At 34.3% G+C, this 18,534-nt stretch overlaps 1 protein-coding gene across 3 annotated transcripts; it reads right to left on the reverse strand.

Moving 5' to 3' along the window:
* Nucleotides 1–8,065: 8,065 nt before the first annotated feature.
* LOC121407817 (F-box/LRR-repeat protein 8-like) lies at nucleotides 8,066–15,017 on the reverse strand. 3 transcript variants are annotated; one of them, XM_041599040.1, is made up of 3 exons: nucleotides 14,884–15,017; nucleotides 11,103–12,309; nucleotides 8,066–10,303 (listed from the first exon to the last, which is right to left on the reverse strand). In XM_041599040.1, exons 2-3 carry the CDS (start codon nucleotides 12,292–12,294, stop codon nucleotides 10,281–10,283), a joined length of 1,215 nt encoding a protein of 404 aa, XP_041454974.1. In that variant the 5' UTR covers nucleotides 12,295–12,309; nucleotides 14,884–15,017; the 3' UTR covers nucleotides 8,066–10,280. The 3 variants fall into 3 exon arrangements, with proteins under 3 accessions (XP_041454974.1, XP_041454972.1, XP_041454973.1); XM_041599038.1 differs by having other exon boundaries at nucleotides 11,069–12,309; XM_041599039.1 differs by having other exon boundaries at nucleotides 11,062–12,309.
* Nucleotides 15,018–18,534: the final 3,517 nt, after the last annotated feature.

The following is an 18,534-nucleotide window of genomic DNA, read 5'->3' on the forward strand; positions in this document are numbered from 1 at the left end:
TCACAGAGAAAAATGCTGAAAATTTCATCAAAATCTGTTAACAAATATTAAACAAAGTTACTGAATTTTAAAGTTTAGCGATATTTTGTTAAAACAGTAATATGCATGTCATCATGAATATTCACTAGTCGGGCTGATGATGTCACACCCCCTCATTCCTTTTCTTATCTGTATCATTATTTTCCTTTTTTCCTACAAGTGTAAATGATATATCTTCCTTTTGATAAAATTAAGTTGTAGCAATTAATACCTAATGCATTAAATCAGGTGTCAATCCAACTTCTTTAGTTTTAGGGGAAAAAATTTGAATAAAGCATTTCATATAATAAAATGAAAAAGAACAATTAGGGATATGACATCAGTTTGCTCATTGACTATTCATGAAAACTTGCACAGAACTGTTTGACTGAAATGCAAATCTTTGAAATGTCATAACTTTGTTATTCCTTGTCCGATTTTGATCCAATTTTCAGTTGTTTGTATTTGTCTGATTTTTCTTAATCCGTTAAAATCATTATTTTCAGCCTGGAGTACCCCTTCAAAAGTATTAATTTGCTTATTGCTCCTCTCTTTAACATTTTTGTTCACCATTGCTGTTATTTGTTACATGGATTTATGCAATCAGTTTAACTCGTCACTCTTGTTACCAGGATTTGTGATGTAGATATACTGTTGTGCAATGCACACCGAAAATCACTCATCAGTTTTTTTTTGTCTGAAATTGGTATTTTATGTCTTATTTGGTACTCTGCCAAGCTGACAATATTTTTTCAGACAGGGTAAATCATATTGGTATGAATTCCATATTGATTTTGAAATGGTCATAGGGAACCGTATGGGTATGCATCTTCTATGCATATTTTTCCCACTCTACATGCACTAGTTGGTAACTTGTAACACTAGGAGTTAAATCTCGGAGAGCTCAATCAAGTATTATTTTTGTACATTTATATTGAAGTTGCAAACTCTTTTTTTTCTTTTCAAAGCTTGTGCCAGTGGAAAAAGTACTCAAGTTAAATACTAGTTCTGTATAAGATTTTATTTTTTCTTTGCATTTTTTTGTTCTGTAGAACTGCAAGCAAATAAGTAGTTTCAAAGTTTAACAGTATTTATTCATGGAATCTAACAAGAGTCAACTCTACCTGAATTATTTAAATTTTCCTCTTCAGTATTTCTGTGTACCAATTTATGAATGAACACAATCAGCATACTGGGTATGCTTCTGAACTACATGTATGCTAGGTCGGTAAGGTTACTTAGCCTTAGGTATGCTGCTATAATGTATTTTAAGTGATTGATTTGGAATCATTGCCAAAATGATCAGTCAGCATCTTATTTAATCCAAATCAAATTAAACATCTACTTCCAATGAACTTGTGGTTGGGCATCATTGAGGGTCTTCTAGAAACTGTAAATATAATCTATAACTTTTGACTTGTATAATGCTTTGTATTTGTAAGAAATAACATGTATAATTATAAAGTTGAAAATGAACTGTGTATATTTTCTAACAGCTGAGAATAAGTAATTTGAGGACACCGTCGGTGGCTGCGTTGTATAAGCTCACTGAGTCATTCCTATTTGTTGATTTCCAGGTTTACTATTGAAAGTGTATCATAGCCACAGATAGTTTGCAAAATTTTGAATATATATTTTTAGCATTTTTGCAAGTGTTGTGTATTACTATAACTTTACATGTGAGTCTCTCAAATACACATACCAAAAATATGTAAAATGTAGATACAGAAAGCCAAATAGATGTTAACACCACTTCTGCTCCTGAACGCAGCTTTTACGATTATTTTGTACCATTGGAAATGGATTTATCTCCTGTCAGAAATAAAGCTGCAAACATGTTTGTTCACTCTGAAAAGTGCTTGAGATGAAATGTGTCGCACACCACAGTTGATATTAATTCTCTAGCTCATCATCGCTATATTTGTATGCCATTTTTGTTTCTTTGATTATGAGGGCAGTATTTTACTACTTGAAGGATTTTTCTGTATAGTTTTGATCTGTTTTAACCCTTTTGGTTTGTTTCATTTTTGGAATTCAGTGTTGGTTGAGAATCTGATATTGGAGTTTACCCACTCAGCGGAAACTACATGTATGAAATGGTTCTGTATCTGCTAAGGCCTATTGCACTATATTTGGCCATCAATGCAACTCAAAGTATAAATTACTTATTCTTACTGACCAATTGGTTGAAAATGGAGTTGCGATTGATTTTTTTAAATTGCGTTGAAATACTAGTACAATATTTAATCTAACACCACCAGGGTCCCGTAACACAAAGGTTTAGCGATTACTGTATGCTTGATTTTTAAGATTGATTGTACATGGAATTTAATGGGATCAATCGTAGAAAAATGTTCTACGATTATTGCTAAGCTTTGTATTACGGGCGCCTGATTGTACAGTCATGCAAGATGAAATTGATGACATTCTCATCTTTGTTGCAGTTGTCAATGATGAATGAAACATGTAATGTTTTGCTGTGGAAACTTCTTTCAAATGTAATAAATCCTTCAAACCTGTAATTGATGTCAGAATGTGTATGTTTTTTTCTATTTTTGAATGTCTCCTTTTTTTAGTAAAGGTCTGGGGTGGTATTCTGAGATCCATTTTATCTCAGATGAAATAAAATGTTTTATCTCCGTTTAAATCAGTGAGATAAAATACTGTTAAAATCTCTCCGAATTGGTATTCTGAGAATAATTTTATCTTCATTTTATCTCTGTAAGACACACCTATTTTTTAATCAATATCCAATCAGAAACGCGCATATATAGCTCTTTCATATCACTCAACCAATGGAAATCCATTCCGCTAGGAGGTGTGGCAAAGAAGTGAGATTGCGTCAATTTATTGACTTCAATACACTTGCACTATACGCTTGCGCGTCTACAGAGATTTCTTTTTAACAAAAGTGGCAATACTCTCATCTTTTTTCGAAGTCTATATCGCATCTTTTCAAAGACAATATTAGTCAAAAAAAAGTCTTATGAAATGCTTCTTGATTGTACAGGAATAACTTTAAGGTGTTCTCAATGAATATATCATTTTTCTTAATTTTCATGCCAACATTTTGAGTTAATTCACCTAGAAATATTGACAAAATCAACGTCGTGGAGATAAAATAGCCCCTACCCTCATAAGTTTATTTTATTTTTTCTTCAAAGTAACTTGGACGCCAGCACATCACCCGCATTGCAATGGCCAGATACGCCATGAATATGTCTACGCAGCCACTGCTCTGTTGCGTATCATAGATATGCAAGATGAAATTATACGCAAAATTTTGAATTTTATCTGCGAGATAAAATGTCATCTCAGAATACCAATTTCATTTTAAGAGATAAAATATTTTAAAGATAAAATGACCTCAGAATACCGGCCATGTTCAATTTGCCATTCATGGCACAATCAATCCCTGAGAGATATGTTGTAGGTAATGTCAATTGAAAATGAGGCAGTAAAAATACTACTGAGGCAATTGTTCTCTATTTCAACATTATCACTGAATATAGGTGATTTGGGGACCACATAAATCTGTTTGATTTAGGAGAAATTTGACAAAAAATAAGTACCACAATTAACATACAGTAATGGTCAGAAATTTTTTTGACGTAGACAATTATTTAGAAGAATGACTCCTTGATACCGGGTAATCAAATGCCATGATTTAGCATAACTAAGTTTATTTGTGAAATAATGAATGAACGTAATATATGCAAGTATGGTAGGTTTTACAATTTCTGGTAAAACAAATGTTTCATATCTGAACAAGCCAGATAAAACAAATGGGAAAATTTAGTTCATTGCTTCAAGTTCCATGGGATGTCGTCAGCCAGTGCTCTTAGCAAAATGTGACAAAAATGATCCAACAGCAACTTTAAAGATGTACATTTTGGGGTTCTGTGTGTCTTTATTTCTGACATTTTTCTTGTTAGTCTCTTTTTTCTTCATTTCTCTCTTATCTGTCTTCAGTTCTCTTTTTGTCTCACTCTTTTCTCTGTAAATGTCTCCCTTTTTTCCATGACTTTCTCTCTTTATGTCTCTCTTCCTCTCAATATGTCTTTCTTTTGGCTTTTTCTCTACCTCCGTCTCTCTGCGCCATTCCTCTTTTTCTGCTCCCCCGTCATTTTCTTTTTATGTCAGTTTCTCTGTCTTCCTCTCTTTGCTTTCTATTTCTCTGTCTTCCTTCCCGTGTGTATCTCTCTTTTCTCTTACTTTCACTTTTTGTCTTTCTCTTTTTGTCTATTTTTGTCCATGTCTTATTTTCTATGTCGTCTTATGTGCCCTGTGCTCTGTTTCTCTCTTTAAACGTTCCTCTTAGTTTCTTTTATCTTTCCATGTCTTCTATAATAATTTATTTTTCTTTTCCGCTCAGAAGCTTTCTCATTTTACTCACCAAACAATCTATGAAAAGCAGGACATCCATAATTTCCTTTCACAAATAAAACAATACACTGATGCTCAGCTAATCTTTGCAGTCTAATTGAATCATTTAATAAACTCTGAAATAAATTATCACCAATAATTGTTCATTATTATTCATTCAAGTGTTGCATAAATTGATTTGATGGCTATATCAATTTGTTTTGATCAATATGCTGCAGGCTAATCAGTAATTCATAGTTTCTCTGGGTATGTTTTTCAGTTTAAATGGCTTATGGTTTTCTGGATTAATGTCATTCATATCTTATCAGTTATGTGCCTGGTATGCTTGTTTTAAGAAGGGGGGCGGGGGTAAGTAGTATCAACTGAATATTAAAAATGTGAATTTATTTGAGGATTTTGGGGGGAGCCCCTTTGATGGTGAACCCCTGCCCCCTAGTTAAAGTATCATACTTTAAAATTAGAAATATGATAGACACTGGATTGCACACACAAAAGAACTGATAATATGGAAATTAATTCAATCATTTTCAGAATTTGAATAAACTGTTCCAGTAACTCACAATTTCATTCCATCAAAAATTGTGTGTACATAATTAATAAGCCACTTTAACATTGCAAATACCTTATGAGGCAACACATATTCACAAAAAACACCACATCTGAAAGATTTGTAATATTGCTTGTTTATAAACTGCCTCATTTGCATGCTGATGATACAGGCTATTTATATTATTGTAAATTATCATCATCTTTTTTTAAAATGAATTTAAAACTTTGAATACTCGTATATATTACTATATATTACATGTATTTGTTACATCTACCGTAAGTCAAATTTCAAGCACAATTCAAAATCAGAAATAGACAACCATAAAAATAATTCTCTAGAAGTTTATAATCATGAAAAATAAAATAGTGGCTAAAACTATATTAAAACTTAAATTGAAATCTTCCTGTAAAAACAGCAGGCACAGCTTTCAGGGATCGAAAATAATGAAAGACTGCTTTTAGTAAAAAGACAATTTATTTACTTCGGTATAATGAATTCATGATTTCAAAATCAAAGACAAAGGCAATAATTTTCAATTTATTCAAGCGCAAGACATATGCATGCATGCATAGCAAACACCCTCAATCCATTTGAAAAAAGAGGAAATAGTGCAAAAGGATGAATTACACAATCTTATTTTGGAAGACAAATGATTTTCAAACTTAATTTATAAACATTGCACTGTGCTATAACCTGATGAAGCATTCAACACACAAATGTTAAAAATCATAATCGAATTGGATCAACATAGAAATAATAAAAAATTATATTCCACGGGATGGCAGAACAAGTTTGAAGGGGGAGGGGGCTGAATATGCATAAAAACAAGATCTGAAAGCTGAAGCGCCATGCATCACCCTCCAATTCCTCCGCGGGGGCCACTTCCATTCACGAGTGGATACCATGCGCGACCATGGGGTCTCGAAAAGCACCCTAAACACGTAATTTCCATATTCTGAAAATGCATCCCTTAACAAGTATTGGTGTGTGAAACCCTACCCTTAACAAGTATTGGAAACAAAACGATACTCTTGGCAAATATTCCCTGAAATGAACCCCTAAACAAGTACAGGAATGTTTTATTGTAACGGGTCCTTTGGTTGTCGGCTTTACCTTATGTTTTTGGTTTTGTACGACCCCACCTTCTACACCTCGCGCAAATAGGACTCTAAACACGTAGTGTTGGGGCAAAAAGGACATCCTTTATCAAACATTTTAATTTTGTTTTATCATCCCCGCAAATTCGACCCTAAACACGTAATTTTCCTAACGAAATAGATACCCTTTTTTCATTATTTTTGTATTTTTGACACCCTTTTCACGTTACATACGTAACGTGCCCTATCGTGAAAAGGACATCCTTTTTACGTGTTTTTTTGGTCGCGCATGGTATCCACTCGTCAATGTAAGTGGCCCCCCGGGCCAATTCCGCTGCCCCGTCATTTGTTTAATTCCGAACTTTTCGCATATTACTACAGAGACACTCTTTACAACGCACCAATAGTCAAAGTCAAATCACAATGGAGAGCTGAGAGGAACTTGTCGAAAGTGTGGACCGGGACAGCATCGGAATCTCTTGACTCTGGACGACATATTTGCAATTATTCCTCCACTGTAAATCTTTGGATTATCTGCTCTCCCATTGTGATTTTAATTGTTTTCTAAGGAATCGATGTGTTGTTGAGTTTCTCCGTAGTAAATGCAATAACTCCCTATCATCTACTTTTATAACACGGCTCTCTATTACTCTCAGTATAATGAATATAAAATTCTATAACTCTATATTTACATTTTCAATAAATATAAATAATTTTGTTAACATCCCAGTAAAATAAAAATGAGAATAAAAAATGCATGAAATATCTTAACTTAATCAAAAGTAATGAATGATTTTTTTTTCATCCATGAGTGTGTAAAATTAATTTGAAGAGAGGGTACCAAAAAGTCAAATAATTTGGTGGGCAGTATCCGCTGGTGAGAAAATTACACATATTTGGGAAATTCAATATTTGCCCTTTAAATTGGTTAAAAATAGAGCTTGCATTTCCATAATTTCCTGACACGAAATGTAGTGGACAAAGGGCTTAATTGTTGGAAAAACAGAGTAAAGATTGAAAATGATCTTTGAACTCTATTTGCCATCATGACAAACAGATAGGCTGTCATGAAGTAAAAATGCCCAACTTTTTTACAATTATGGAACACGAGACTTTGCAAAAACAAATATTGAAATATTATTCCCACAGTTGTACATTATATTCATTGATTAAGGAGTCATATTAAAGGGCAGAAATTTTAACTTAATAGAAATTTGATTTTCCCTTTGAAATTCAAATTCCTCCTACCAAATGAATGGATTACCTACTCTTCAAATTTTCATTATAAATTGCATCAAATGAAAGAGGATGGTTTAATCTTTACAAATATGTATCACATATCAATCATATGAGATCATTAGGTTATGAAAACACCAATGATCAGTTTTGATTTTCCCGGGACAAACTGTAGACCATTTTACATTTAAAATCACAATTAATCTGAATTTGTATAATACATTGCATAATGCATTTAACTGAAAGCTTATATAAACGTTATATAGTTGAATGTGAGTAATCCTTTATTTCTACAGCTTAGTTCAATCTCTATTTTTAGGCCCAGTATTTTTACAAGTTTTTACTTTCCCAAACTCTTCTAAATACTCATTTTAGTATTGTATAAAGAACATATAAAATTATTATTAATTAAAAAAAATATATATAAATGTATATATATATATATATATATATGCTCCAATTGCCATTTCATATATATATGAAACAATATGTAAAGTATCTAATGAGTTGAATATAAAATATCTAATGAGTTGAATATTTCATTTCTTTTTTTACACTCCTTATTTAATACAGAATGACATTGGCAATATAAACAAACTAAAAATTAGACACCGCATAGCTAAATACTATAGGAGATAATGCAGCATGCAAAGAGAACATATTATCATTAATATAGAAAAAGGCACTTGTGCAAAGGAGAAAAACAAATTTGCTGCCTGGCTAGCATGAGGGCCTCAACTAGAGTGTGATGACATACTGCCAGACTATTTTATTTTTATCAAGATTGTTCTTTGGGCCTGATGTTGCCATCATACTATGATGAAAAGTGGCCCATGACTGCCAAGTAAAAACCATCATTAAATTAAAAGTACCAGTTTTTCATCAAGCTAATTGAATATGAATTAACACTATTCTTAAATCAGAAGATGTTAAAGCAGGGACTGCACCCTACACTCCTAACGTTCCACATGCTCCAATTGCCATTGCAAGTCAAACATCTCCCAGAGGAGACAAGACAAGGGAAGAAAAAGAGCTTGCAATTCTGTCATTCTGGCGATGAATTACTGTCATTATTCTTTGCAAATTGTGAATCACCTTTGCACAGGAAGAGATAAATGGTTTATTCTTGCTCCTCCCTGAGTAATTATTACACTATTTATACTATTCTCTTCAGAAGTTTCTTTTCCATATTGTACTGTTATTTGCTTTGGCATTGTGCATACTTTAGCCGGCTATGTATACTCTTTGGGCATAATTCATTTGAATGAAAGCACTAAAATATAGCACCTTATGAAGATAACATTCAACATAGGTATCAAAATTTACAGTTAAAAACAAAACTATTAACTTTTCTGCCTATCTCACCTTAAAATGAATTTCACAAATCCAGTAATTTCACAAATCCAGTAACTATTATCATAACTTAATTTTTTCCCTTTCTATTGTTATTTCCTAATCAGTGGCAGGACATGTAAATGAGGCTTCAAAGAGCAAATCTTAAAAAATAAAAGGGGTGCAGATGATAATTTCTTAGATTTAGCTACTGTATATCAATTATGTTTAATTGGTGATTTTCAAAAATATACAAAGGGGCACAGGTCCCTTCCAACCTGCTTGGAAGCCACTGTTGTTCTACTAATTTTGTAATTTGATAATTTGCTGACACCTAGCCTATTATCTAGGTGGATGCTGCATTTTTTTTAAAATTGACTTTGCCTTAATGAATCTTATGTTGTTACATGAAACATCAGCAATGTGTCTGATACAAAAGACAATGAACTATGGCTACAGAGCAGTAGCTGCCTATATATTTTAGTCTTGCATTACTCATTGCTTTTTTTTAGGATTTGGTGCAGTTTCTGTTGATCGATGGCCTATAATAATAAATATTACAAATAAAAGACATCATTTACAATGTTCTACTTATCTTGTATGAATATTCTGTTGAATAAAGGGATGAAGTTTAAGAAGAGATTACAATCAAGGGAAATAGAATAATAATACTATGGATACTTTGACATTATTCTTAAATAAACAGCTTTCGAAAATCACAATCTTAGTGTTATCTAGCAGAGGTATCCCGTTACCCGAGTTCTCGATACCCTGTAATTGGCATTGATGTACATAAATAAGTAGCTTTAAAACTATGAATTACAATATACAACAGTCAAATACCAATGCTTTCAATTTGCAACAACATGATTGAATTACCTTTACATCTAATCATCACCCCACTTTGCAACAGAAATAAACATAATGCAAATATACACATCAAGTATATTCTAATAATTGCTGTTCATTAAATGCCAAACAATATCTCCTAAACCATTACGTTACATCAAAAACCTAATGGGTAATTAATAATAGTGAAGTGTTAAGATCAAGGCATTTGGAACAAAGTTTGCATAAAGTAATCAAAAATATGTATTTTTCTCCTCATTTTAGTGGAAAGAAATTATTTGTTAAATCAAATTCACATTGTGTACCTTTTCATTTATATAACAATCTGAAATATAATAGTAATTGCTAGCTAACAGAATGTGAGGCTCTACAAGGCAGCAAATTCAAAATTTGCATTTGTCACATCTGTACTGCATCGATTGGTTCTTTTTTTTAATTACAATCTGAGGCATTTCTTATGCTTAAGTGATTATTAGATCACACAAATCTCTTCAGAAAATATAAGAATGTGAAAAACTAAAATATTTCAGTATGTAGGCCTATTGATCTCAACTGTCACCCAAAAAGAAATTGTTAAATTTTCCTTTTCAACTTGACCTGTAATGCAAACCTTTTCCACAAAAGAACACACCGAATCGATCATATATTTTCGAAAGATGAGGCTATATTTATCTAAATATGAAAGTATGCCTGATTCAAACTCAATGGATTTAATCAATAAGCAATATAAAATAATATCAGACATTGCATTTGATTTTCCAGGAAGATGATGCATTAAATTTCTCCCTTCAAAGTTCAAAGAGATTTCCGTCTCACCAGAGGCACCTCCAATCATCTGTATGTAAGAATAAATGAGAAAAAAAATTGTTGTTAAATGGTGGGTGGATGAATTGATAAATCAATAAGATATTCTGTTAATTAAAAAAAAAGTGTTATCATGATAAACAATGCTGATCTCTTGGGGAATCGGGCATAATGCCACTTTCATCATTATTGTATTGATGACAATCATGACATTCATATTTGTTTCAATTTTACATTGTTTTAGGAAGATCAAATTAAAGAATATACATAGGTCCCTAAAACTTTTCTTCAAAATGATTAAACATAAGCACACAAAGTACGAACAAAATGAGTGTGGATCAGTAATTTACAAAATACTGAAATTAGATCAGATAATATATGTTTTTATTCAGAATATGCATATCTTATGCATCTAAATATATTTTGCATTATTTCATTGGTCATTCAATGATTCAATGAGCTGAGGAAATATTTGATAATCTGATATTTTTTTGTTAGGAGAAAATTGTCAATAAAATCTTTCAGAAGTCCAAGCTTGATATTATTTTGGGATAACATTCACTCTTAAGCTAGCAGTGTTGGGTGTCTATAAAAGGAGGGCTCAAGTTAAGACAGTGATTGTGTGTCTTGTGTCTATAGTATCTGTCTCAGCCAATTTTGGACTTCAGAGTCTCTGTCTCTCAATCTCTATCTTAGGTTTCTGTCTTATGCGAGACTTTTCCAGACCCAACACTGAAGCTTAGTGTGAAGATAAAACATGACTTAATACTTGACGTTATTCAAACCAACCCTTTACCGGCCAGACATGACAGTATTCCGTGCAGCCCTACCAACGAAAACCCTCTGCATCTCATTAAAGTCATCTTCTGTTTTCAGAGTCGATTCCTCCAGGTTTGGGCAAAGCTCTTTGATTCTGGCTATGGTGTCTTCGTCCAAGCCGCAAAAGCAATGCAGGACCCGTAGATGAGGTGCTGTTGACACCAACCTCATTAGTTCCGTTTTGAAGGACTCGGAACCCTTGGTCACGACAATGAAGACTTCTAGGGTGCGAGGATAGAAGGTGGCAACTATTCCGACTTCATGGTGGAGTTCTGACATTGTTCGCATGGCAAGCTCTGTGAGTGGAATCTGAGGATGCAAGATGTGCCTGATCTGATGCCGCTCAATGGTGTGGTCAAAGAGTAAACTAACACGAAGCTTTGGCGAAGAAGCCACAAGTATTTCCCAGGCGTCTGCTGACAGTAGCTTATGGTACTTCTCCTCACGTCGACAAGCAAGAGACAGGTATTCCAGACTTGCATGGTCTGCATCAGCAAAAGCCTTGAAGACATCGTCGGATACCGATTTGTAGAAAGTACTGAGTTCTCGCAGCTTCTTGCACTTGCGTACAAGGTCCAGCATGTGCTCTGTACTGATATGGCAGTTTATTGAGTGATTCTGGATGTTAAGAACTTCTAGGTTTGGGTGATTATTTGCAATTAAAGCAAGCATGATATCACTGATTGATAATTCCAATTGGCCAAGATCGATTTTGCGTAGCTGGTGGTGCATAGTCACAGATGGGGCAGGAGGTCCAAATAGCAATGCAAGGCTATTGAGGAACTCAGATCCCTTGAAGAAGAGGGGGTTGTCTGTTGTGAACTGTACAGTGATGTCTTGAAGCCTGCGGTCAGGGCACTCTGCCAGACGGTTGATCACCTCACAAGCATTCTTGCGATTGTCCTCCCCTTTTTGATTCAGTACCACGCACACATTTCTGAGCTGGCTCCCATAGAGGTCGAGGCACTTTAGCTGGCAGGAATCAGACTCTGTGAAGAAACGAAACTTAAACTTCCTCCAAAGAGATGGAGTTCCGAATATCTCACTCCATGCTTTACAGGTGAGGGAAGCTTGACAACGATCACTCAGATTTAAGAAAGAAAAAATGTAAACCAAAATGTGGTTTGGTAGATTACTCCATAGACTCTCCTCTTCCTCGTCTTCTTCCTCCTCAATCAGAGCTTCCACAGCCTCATGATCCATTTTGAGTCTGAATATCTGAAAATGACATGAGAAAATTAATAGTTATATCACCTGTTCAACATGTACATGTATGTTCATGGCCAAATTTATGAGTCTAACATAGACAAACCTAGTCTGCTGTTTTAGAATTTATCTTAAGTTTATAGAAAACATCTTTCTCCACATATCATGACTGAACTTGCTACATTAATGTTTTGGGGGAGGGGGAGGGGAGCAAAGGCATTTGATGAACAACTGTTGAACTGTCTGAAGATCTAAAAGTAAGGTCTGGTAGAAATTGGCTGTGCAAAAAAAAAATCAAGCATTTATTGTAAAATAATTCACTAGTCCATTTACTGCCATTTATTTTGTAAGGGCTGTTGAAATTTAAGAAGCACCTGAAGTCATATTTCTTTAATGCATGATTTATTTTGTTTGTATGGTTTATGATTATGTTGTATTATTATTGTATTCAATGTAACTTTTTGTAAAGCGCTATGGTCCAAACGTGAATAGCGTTTCTTAAATACAAGTATTATTTCTTAAATACAAGTATTATTATTATTTTTCCACTCCCCTTCACTTTGTACACAGCAAGCACTCGCGCACACACACACCTGCATGGGAAGAGAGGTGACAAATTTTATAAGGGCAAAAGGCCCATCCATTTATCCATTACACTGTATAATCTATTTTTATCTGCAGTTGTTAACATTCAACGTTTCAAGAATATAAGCACAAAAAATAAAAAACTATTTCTTGTTATTTAACACTTGATTCATTTTGTATTTATTTGGATTAGCGTAGTAGCATTTCAAATATTTATTCTGCTTTTTTTCAATACAGCGCATTGACAAAGGTAATGAGATCCATCTCCAATTTCATCTCTTTTACAAAAACTGTTTCGGAATGTTGTGACATCTACATCTTCCCGACACTATTGTCATTTTGTGATTCAAACAACAAAATGTGCACAAAGATTTTATATCAGTCATTCAATATTTCAAAGTATTTCTAAGAGTGGCTTGATGATCGTTTAAAAATCTGATATTTAAAACTTTGAATGGGAGTTCTTTTCAATACAACATTAATATGCCATTCTTGATTTATGGTAAATAACCTCAGAGTTTTTTTTAAAACCTATTTAAAGACAAATTATGATGCTTTAATATTTGAAACAATTTCTATTTTCATTGAAAATAACACCCTTAATAATTCTTATTTGGGAAACCTGTTTATAATTATTTTTTTTTTAATTGTTAAGGTAGTGAATCCTATTACTAAACAATTTTCATGAATTCAATCATATCAAACACATATTCTCATAAATTCACCAAACATTTACCACAAAAACACAAATACCTACACCCTGTAAAAAATTTACATGTATAGTAAAAGTTTGTAAAAATTTGCTAAAAAATTGTATTTTTTTACAATATCAGCTTCCAATCGGACCCCTCTTTGCATGTGAAAGATTTTGGTCACTTGAAAAAGGTATTGTATTACCGAACATGTGTTTTTTATGGGAAAGTCAAGAAAACAACAAAATCACTGAATAGCTATTTTTACCATATTTTATCATTTTGAGAATATAAAGACTTTCAAAATATGTTTTTGACCATTTTTCTGTATAAGTACCCCTTAGAATTAAGGATGTTGCAAAGTTTTGGATGTACGAAATTATTTTCTGACGCGTAGGCCCTATATACGCGTGTTCAGTAATACAAGGCCTGTCGGTAATCCACAGTCATATATAATTAAAAGTTAATTGTTAAGTTTAGCTTTTAGTTAAACATAGTCTAGATCTAATCTAAGTTAGAGTGCTCTCTCTAAGGTGATCCCTCCACTGTTTTGGAGATCCCCAGAAACAAATAGAACAAATCCTGGTAAGTTATATAGAGATTTAGCATCATAACGTTAATGATCACAGACGTCAAATTAACCCAGGGAGGGCGTCAAATATGATATGGCCAAATCGTGGTTTTGGGAGCCACTCGTCGATTTGTATACGCGCACTTGTGTACGAAGTGAATGGAGGTGGAATCAATTAGGGAACCGTGCGTGACTGAATAAAGCGCTACTGTATGAAGTGAACGGTGGTTCCCAATATCACGATATTGCCGATGATATCTTGACTTCCAACATGGAAAATAGCTCTTTCTCCTCACTTTTCCTTGACAAAGATGGCCAAATCGTGGTTTAGGGAACCACTCGTAGATTTGTGTACGCGCACTTGTGTACAAAGTGAATGGAGGTGGAAATAGGGAACCGTGCGTGTGACTGAATAAAGCGCTGCTGTATGAAGTGAACGGTGGTTCCCTATATCACGATAATGCCACAAAGATCTGTCACTATCTTTTATGTATTCACTGTTAGTGTTACCAAGCTGAGTGTTACTATGTTAAGTGCCAAAGCTGTGTGGGACAGCAGAGGCAATCCCTAGGGCCTAGGCCTACATCATATACATGTATGTAGCTCAATTAGAGTCTGGATTTTTTTCTAACATTCGCCAGGCCCTATTATTTTCAATGAGTATTTGTTACCGTAAACGGTTATTCAGTCCACGCAGTTTCCCTGTTCGTGAATTGAATGAATGTCGAGGCAACTTACCAACAAAGAAGACAATTGTCTTGAAGTTGAGGAGTAGTTAGACCTGATAACAACTTGGAATGATCACCGCACCAGTTAACTGTGCTTCCGTAAAAACTACTGCACGATGATGTCATGATGCATGCACGCGCACGCCTAGCCTAGCGCCTAGCCGGCCTACAATGTTTACGGAAGTGGTTGAAAGTTCACTGGAGCTGCCGGCGCCGGCTGCTGGCCTGGCGCGCGCGCGGGACATTTTACCTTACCTTCATCAGTTTCGACGGCGACCTGCATGCATGTGCCAAGGGCACAAGCTGGGCCTGGAATACTTGGAAGTCGTGTATGTACGTAAATATTATACGGTACTGGATGGTGGCGCGGGGTGCAATTAAGGATCGGATCGGACCATGCAATGAATTAAGGAAGGAAATAAGATTTTGAAATTGACGTTTATCATCGCGCTGCCTAAAAAGGATCGCTCTCTCAAGTCTCATGCATCCCCGGGACAGCTGTAATGTATATTTGAAATGTAAGGTCACTGACGAATTCCCAAGGGGGGAGGGGGATGGGCAGCATTTCACATGTTTGAAAAGCGAGATTGAGAGTGTACTGTAATGTAAGTGTATATGAACATGATGAACTAGTCTAATATTGTCTGATGTCATGAAAATGGATCATGAGAGACTTTGGCTCATGGATATGGCCATGCATGATCGGGGGGGGGGGGGGGGGCACTTACATTGACGAGTGGATACGCGCGACCAATAAAACACGTAAAAAGGATATCTCTTTCAAGATTGGGCATGTTACGTACGTAACATAATAAATTAATGATAAGGTAATCTGTCTTGCTAGGAAAGGTAATGTTACGTGTTTATGGTATAAAAATTTAAGACTTGAATGTTTTATAAAGGATGTACTTTTTGCCCCAAGAGTCAACACTATACCATAAGTGTTTAGAGTACGATTTGTGCGAGGTGTGGGAGGTGCACTGGGCTGTAAACCAATGATGAAGGTAAAGGTAAAACTGACGACCGACGTCTGTGACATAGCTGTACTTGTTTAGGGGTTCAATTCAGGGAATACTTGCCAAGAGTATCGTTTTGTTTCCAATAACTTGTTAATGGTAGGGTTTTACATGCCAATACTTGTTAAAGGACAAGTCCACCCCAACAAAAACTTGATGTGAATAAAAAGAGAAAAATTCAACAAGCATAAATACTGAAAATTTCATCAAAATCGGATGTAAAATAAGAAAGTTATGGCATTTTAAAGTTTCGCTTATTTTCAACAAAATAGCTATATGAATGAGCCAGTTACTTCCAAATGAGAGAGTTGATGACATCACTCACTATTTCTTTTGTATTTTGTTATATGAAATATGAAATATTTTTATTTTCTCGTCAGTGTTGTGTGAAATGAAGTTTCATTCCTCCCTGAACACGTGGAATTCCATTACTCTAACCTTTTGTGCTTTAGGCAAGGAGGTCCCAATCGTCAAATTCGTAAAAATTGAAATATTGTGTAATTCAAACAATAAAAAACAAAAGAAATAGTGGGTGACATCATCGACTCATTTGGATGTAACTGGCTCGTTCATATAACTATTTTGTTGAACATAAGCGAAACTTTGAAATGTCATAACTTTCTTATTTTACATCCGATTTTGATGAAATTTTCAGCATTGTGCTTTCCTGATTTTTCTCTATTGATTCAAATCAACATTTTTCTGAGGTGGACTTGACCTGTAAGGGGTGCATTTTCAGTATATGGAAAATACGTGTTTAGGGTGCTTTTCGAGACCCCATGGTCGAGCATGGTATCCACTCATGAATGGAACTGGCCCCGGGAATGATATGTGTGATTCGAATAGTTGACTATTAATGTTACAGTAACTTTTAACATTCATAATAGTATAACGTTACATGGGAAATATGATTTTTTACCTTCAGGCTAGTCTAGATCTGGACGTTCGTGGTTATTTGTTTGGAAAACCCTGCACGCATTCACCGCACACATAATATACCCGCCCGACTTTCACCTACCTCCACACACATAATATACCCGCCCGACTTTCACCTAAATGTACCTCCACACACAATATATACCCGCCCGACTTTCACCTACCTCCAGTCAGGCGGGTATATATTGTGTGTGGAGGTAGGTGAAAGTCGGGCGGGTATATTATGTGTGCGGTGAATGCGTGCAGGGTTTTCCAAACAAATAACCGCGAACGTCCAGATCTAGATTACCTTCAGGCTAGCTAGTGATTACGTATTTGTTTGCAAAGGACAAGTCCACCCCCCAAAAGTTGATTTGAATAAAAAGAGAAAAATCCAACAAGCATAACACTGAAAATTTCATCAAAATCGGATGTAAAAAAAGAAAGTTATGACATTTTAAAGTTTTGCTAAATTTCACAAAACAGTTATATGCACATCCTGGCTGGAAGTGGTATGCAAATGAGGAGACTATATGATGTCATCCACTTTTGTATTTTATTATATGAAATATTCTAAGTTTCTCCTCATTGTCAAGTGATACAATTATTTCCTCCCTGAACATGTGGAATCAGCATTGTTTAATACTAAATGGTTCAGTCAAGTTGGTCCTTATACTGTCAAATCTATAAAAAATGAAATATTGTATTCAAACAATAAATAACAAAGAAATAGTGAGTGATGGACGGACATCATTGACTGACTCACCTAGTTGTGCATGTCACTGTTATGTGAAAAATAAGTGAAGCTTTAAAATGTCATAACTTTCTTATTTTACATCCGATTTTGATGAAAGTTTCAGCACTATGCCAGTTTGATTTTTCTATATTTATTCAAGTCAGCATTCTCCTGGGGTGGACTTGACATTTAAATTTTAAGAAAATACACTTGCTAGTAATTGCATATGGGCAATTCCAGAATCCAAGGCCAAGCAAAAAAGTGGATATTTTTAACAAAAATTTATTTTGGCTCTATTTGAAATCTGGATCAAATCTTTCTATCAAAACTCATATATGGAATTTCATAAATACAAAAGGGGAACATAATTAGTCACATTTTTTTTCTTACGCATCTCTTTAGAGGAGAATCCAAATCATACAAGAAGTTCTATACATGGGACAACTACATATATTGTTTTTTTTACTTGATTTCAAATTAACAGAAAACTATTGCTTGTTTTGTAAAATTTTCATTTGGATAATCTGAAGGTCATCATTTTACAACAACATATATTTTTTTTTACTTGATTTCAAATTAACAGAAAACTATTGCTTGTTTTGTAAAATTTTCTTTGGATAATCTGAAGGTCATCATTTTACATGAATATCAAACAAATATTTTAAAACAAGTTAATTTTACGTTGCCTGTTTATACAGGTGAATATTTCTAATGTCACTCCATAACTAACCAGGTATGGGTTTACGTTTAAAGTCGTATTTAATGAAATAATGCACCAATTTTTAATGTAATACAGCATATTGAAGCTAGAACAACATAGAATCCAATCAATAAATTAAAATTGCGATAGCAATTTCTAGATCACAGAGTTTGAGCAATATGTTTTCTCCTCAAATATGCATGTCCGTTTTTGCGTCACTCCGTAACCATGTTTATGAATATCCACATCTCATTAATTCATTGGATCAAAATGACAAATGTTATTATTTTGAAA

Source organism: Lytechinus variegatus, chromosome 2, assembly GCF_018143015.1.
Source record: "Lytechinus variegatus isolate NC3 chromosome 2, Lvar_3.0, whole genome shotgun sequence".
NCBI lineage: Eukaryota > Metazoa > Echinodermata > Echinoidea > Temnopleuroida > Toxopneustidae > Lytechinus > Lytechinus variegatus.

Excerpts from the sequence above, each read along its gene's own strand:
- LOC121407817 (XM_041599038.1), bottom strand. The coding sequence starts at position 12,294 with ATGGATCATGAGGCTGTGGAAGCTCTGATTGAGGAGGAAGAAGACGAG.